A 5,409-nucleotide genomic window follows, 5' to 3' on the forward strand; every position below is an offset into this window, starting at 1 on the left:
GCATCGTGCATCATGGGAAGGGATTCTGTCAGAGTAGTGCAGAGCAGAGCAGCCCTTCTGCTTGATCAGAAAAAGTAATTTTGAAAATCATTATAAGCTCTCTGTATCTGTGCACAGATTACTCATCCTACAGTTCATTTTTAGGGATTTGTGACTCTTTGAGCACACACTTACACTTACACACGTGCAAGCATATACACATACATGCTCACACACATACACACACACACACACACACACACACACATACGCACAGACACACAAATACACATAAAAAGAAGAGGGTATCCAGATGGGAAAGAATAATAAGACAACCTGCTGGTGCACCGGAAAATGTTTTTGTTTTTCTTTCCTGGAAAAAGGGAAGCATCATCAGCAAAGGTGAGGCATTTCTGAAAAGATTCCAACTATCATCACCTCCTGGGGTTTGACAGGATTTTCCTCTGTTTTGACATTCCCGCTAATTTTATCATTAATTAATTGCCCATATGAAACTTTATGGCTCCCAACTGACCATGGCTTCCACATTGCCAAAACCCCAGTCAACAGAGAACACCGGGCATTCCTTCTGCATTACAGTCCTGCTGTGCCTTGTAGAGAGGAAGCACCATCTATAGTACATTAAAATCAGCCTACATATTTAGAGAATTTAAATCTGCCCGATGAACTGACCATGATTTTGTGCGTGCATGTTTCTGCACTGTGGCCAGCAAGACCCATCAGCTTGAGAATACAAACATCTTATTCCAAGGAAAACAAATAATTTGGCCTAACGCGTTATCCACAGCGATACAACACAATTCTGAAATATATTGCACAAATGGGGATCTTATTTGACATAAAAATGCAATCATTAAAAATTGCAGTGTCCACTTTCAAAAAAAGTTTTAGATTTCAGCCTTGTCTGGTGGAACTTCACATGTCCTTGCATTCCCAGCACTCAAATGAAAACATGTCTCTGTAGTCTTATTTTCCCTTCACAATATGCCAAAACATTACAAAGCTGGATTTTTTTTTTTTTTTTTGCAACTTAATCATGTCTACAAGCAGAACAATAGCATGCTATTTTCTTTAAACTGGGCCGTGTCTTTAATCTTCAAACAGAATCTTCTTTATATAAAAGTAGAAGAGGAGGAAGAAAAAAGTTGAAGCGTATTCCCCTGTTAAAAAATGTTTTCTTTCTGTCAGTGGTTTGGGAAAAAATGCTTCATGAGCCAAACTCATTTTGTGGTTGATCAAAAATCCAAGAAAATAGAATCAGACAGTAGAGTGGATTACATCTTAAACATAGAGGCTGTTATTAAAAAAAAAAAAAAAAAGTTTGCCATGATTTTCTGCTTGTAAACATGAACAGTCAACAAGAACAAATGTTTAAGATTTTTTGTTGTTGTAATGGTATTCACACATTCTTACAATTCTGAATACAATATTAAATACAACCTCACAGAAAACAATGTTATTAACTATTTTATTTTGTAAAACAAATTAAGGCAAATCCTCATATGCAAATAGGTCTCTAAAAAATATGATATGTACATACAAAAAAAAAAAAATTTCCTAAAATCGAATCTTCTTTCTGGCAAAGTATGGAAGATGTATATTATTCACAACAGACTGTTTTCAATTTATTTAAAAAAATTGTTCCAAGTTATTTTGTTTTCTCGTCCAACCATTACTTATAGATTATTGCCACCAATTACCACAAAAAGCATTGGAACATTTAATTAATATCAGATTTCTATCAGATTTTTTCCCCCCAAGTGCTGCCTAACAGGATGTAAAACCTATTTAACAAAGAATGCAAATACGTTGGGAAGAGTTAAATGCAGAAGTAAAATAATCATGGAAAATAATTTATAGTCACGGTAAACCATTACAAATCCATATATTTAAAAAAAAAATCATTTTTTTTTCAATTGTATTTCCAGTCTTCTGTATAAAATGTATCAGCATTTACTATTTTGAAAACAGCACATGTATTCAGGCATTTGCAACAGTATTTTCTGTACACTTCAAGATTCTTCTCTGGAACCCAGTGCAGATTTTTACCCCAGTTATTCAGTATAATACAAAAAGTTAAAAACACAAAAACACACAATAAAAATCCTTCACAAAAAAGGTAGATACAGACGTTTCAATACAATGTAATGTATAAAATATTCACATTCTTATCTATAGCATTGAAATGGTATGGCTTTGGATTCCCTGTTCTCAGGCACGATGTGAGGGAGGCGGACATTTGGAGTCTAGCCGGTAATGCAGGCGCTGTAGTAGACGGCGCTGCTGGCATCAGACAGGGCGGATATCAAGGGGCTGCTCTCCTCACAGGATGTGTGTCTGCTGGACACCTTAGACATGGCGGCGCCATAGCCCTGCGCCGCCGCGGCGCACTCCAGGCGTGTCCGGCTGGAGTCCAGGTACTGATCCAGCTCGTTGCGGTCCACTTCCGTCCAGAACTCCGAGGGGGGTCCCAGCTGCTCCACGGAGTCCAGGCCGGAGGCTGGGGACGCCGTGGCCGTGGCGGTGGACTCGGGAGGAGGGGAGAGCTGGCCCAGGTGCGAGGTGAAGCCGCCCGGCTGGCCGCCTGCGTACAGGTGGCCGTAGTAGGTGCCGGCTTTCGTGGCCTCGGGCAGGCCGGGCTGGCTCTGGGAGTAGGGACCGTTCGTAGCTCCCGGGAGGTGGCACTTCTGGTGCCGAGGCTCGGGGGGCGCCTTCTGACCATGGAGAGGGTGAAGGTGCCCGGGCCCGTGACTGTGGGGATGGTGAGGGTGGTGGTGAGGATTGGGGTGGTGTGGGTGGTGATGGGGGTGGTAATTAATCCAAGGCGGGAGGCTCATGTCGTCCTGCATGTGCGGGGGAAAGAAGACAGGGTCTCCTCCTTCATCCAGCACGTCCAGTGGTGACATCTCGGGGGTGGGCAGGCCGTAGTTCTCGAAGTCCGGGCCGCCGCCAGGGTGCAGGTCGCCGAAGTGCCCGAGGGTGGACAGCAGGTGGTGGGAGTGCCCTGGCTGGCCGTAGCTGTCCCCCGCCCCCCCGCCCCCACAGGCCTGGGACAGGCCATGGAGCAGTAGACTGGGCTCCATGCGTTTGATCTTCTTGGCCTGCTTCTTCCTCCGGGGGCGGTACTTGTAGTTGGGGTGATCCTGGAGGTGCTGCAGCCGGAGCCGCTCTGCCTCCTCCACGAAGGGCCTCTTCTCTGGGGTGCTCAAGGACTTCCATGACTGGCCTGCAGAATCACATACACTGTGAGCGTTAGCTGTTAGCTATGGCACATTCAGACTTAATTCAGACATTCAGACTTACAGTATCTGTCCAAATTACATTGTGATAACAACCATCACCTGACTATAAAATATTATTTTTTCCTGTACCATCAACATGAAAATATTAAAGTCCATGAACTGTATTTATATATATTTTTAGACTACAACTGTAACAATGCACTTAATTAACACAACTGCTGCAAAATCAGAACACACAGTCAAAATGTACCGAGTAGTTTGATGGCGAAAGGCTCTGCTTACCCAGAATGCTGAATGCTGCTAGAGCAAACAGGGCAAAGAGATGTAATTACTTACCTAGCATCTTGCTGAGGACAGCGTTGTGTAGGTCTGGGTTCTGCAGCGCCAGCCGTTTCCTCTCGTCTTTAGCCCACACCATGAAGGCGTTCATGGGCCGGCGGATCCGAGACTCTGCCCCTGTCTTTCCCGCGGGGTTGCCCAGGGCCGGTGCTCCAGCACGGCAGGGATCGGGGCTCCCCGTCCGGCCCTCCGCCGCCCCTCCTGCTCCCCGTCCCACTCTCAGCGGTACCGTGGGCCCCAAGTCACCAACCAGGGTTTGGTCGAATCCCAGCCCGCGGTCAGAGCCGGGGCTGGGGGCTGGGACCCATGAACCCTCGCCCCTGGGCTGAGAACTCTCCTCTCGACAGTAACTAGACTCAGATATATTCATTCCAGCAAGACAACCTTGAGTTTGTCAAACTTTTTTATGTTGTTCTTTTTCGCAAGGAAAACAAACAGAAAAAAGCAAACTTAATAAAACAAATTGCGCGGGAGAAAACAACAAAACACAATGAACCTAGAGGATTTTAATAAACTGCAAAATACTAGTAAAATCCTAAACAAATCACTCTTTAAAAAAATCACACTGTCCAAAACTTGTCCAGAGCTTTTTTTTATCCCAGAGTTTGAAAGTTGTGGTGAGGCTTGTTAAACCCGTGGTGTAAATATACGAAGCGTGCACCAATCAGACGCCAGCGAGGCACGAGGGGGTTGCCTTTGAGAAAGCAGGAGGAGGAGTGCAGAGGGGTGTAATCTGAGAAGAGCATTGTTCCTCCCCACACGGGCAGCACAGCCAGGAGAACAGGGCTCTCAACAGTGTTCTAGCACAGGAAACCTCACTGCGTTTCTGTGAGCTTGTGAGTTCTGTGCCTAACGCGAGGACAGCTGCAGACCTCGGCTGTAGTCATACTCGTCTGTGGCCTGTTTTAATGAGAAAATGCTAATTTGCATTAATTAACTGTGACCACGATGGCCCTTAAAAGAAAAACACTTTCTTTATTCATTTTCCAAATGCACTTCAGACTCCAAAGTACTGACTGCAATCAAAACATTTGTACATTTTACACCCCATGAATCTTTCATTTCATGCAGATGCATTTGGATTTTGTTTTGCTGTTGTATGCATTTTTGGCTTGCAAATGTTATAAAATTGTTTAAATGCCAAAGTTAAAGTAAAACAATTTTTACATTTATATTGCAGTTTCAGTGCCTTTCTGAAATGAAGAAAAGGTCTTTTTGAACAATCTGGAAAGTATCAATAATTTCATGTTTATTACAGACAGCAGTTTAAGGGTTTTTAAAGCAGTTTTTATCTAAAGTTGAAATTATAAGGAAGTCATACCAAATAAGGCTCTGTTTGACCTCAATTTGTGTAGAGGTCCCCATAAATAGGCCAGGCACGGTGACTGACGAAGAGCCGATCCAATCATATCAAACGAAAGAAGAACTGGAATGAAGACCGCAAACACAGGCCCCTGCTGTTTGCCCGGCTCCTCCTCACCTACTGTAGGCTTCAGGAGCTGCATGGCACACAGACCGCTCATTAACGCTGCGCTATGGGGTCAGTGGCTGCCCCTCAATCCCCCCGTGATGAAGATCTCACTGAATGCGTGTCATAAAGGACGCCCCAAAACATCATTCAAACGGAAGTCATCTGCTGAATGCATCCTACTTTCTTCAGCACGGCTGAAAAGAACTCATCAGCAAAACCGCTTAACCCCCATATTGCCTTTTCTCTTAATGAAAGGATATACCGTCAAGAGGTGTCAATCTCCAAACCTGAAACAAAAGCCCCTTGAGGTTAGCAGTTCAAACCATATATGCCTGACTATCAGATGAGGTCAAAGGG

At 44.4% G+C, this 5,409-nt stretch overlaps 1 protein-coding gene across 1 annotated transcript; it reads right to left on the reverse strand.

Annotated features, from left to right (window-relative positions):
* Positions 1 to 1,454: 1,454 nt before the first annotated feature.
* Positions 1,455 to 4,657, reverse strand: sox18 (SRY-box transcription factor 18). Its single transcript, XM_064298069.1, has 2 exons — positions 3,579 to 4,657; positions 1,455 to 3,226 (listed from the first exon to the last, which is right to left on the reverse strand). The coding sequence occupies exons 1-2, from the start codon at positions 3,949 to 3,951 to the stop codon at positions 2,247 to 2,249; spliced, it is 1,353 nt and encodes a 450-aa protein (XP_064154139.1). The 5' UTR covers positions 3,952 to 4,657; the 3' UTR covers positions 1,455 to 2,246.
* Between the last annotated feature and the right edge of the window lie 752 nt (positions 4,658 to 5,409).

The sequence above is a fragment of the Anguilla rostrata genome, chromosome 11 (assembly GCF_018555375.3).
Source record: "Anguilla rostrata isolate EN2019 chromosome 11, ASM1855537v3, whole genome shotgun sequence".
Lineage (NCBI taxonomy): Eukaryota > Metazoa > Chordata > Actinopteri > Anguilliformes > Anguillidae > Anguilla > Anguilla rostrata.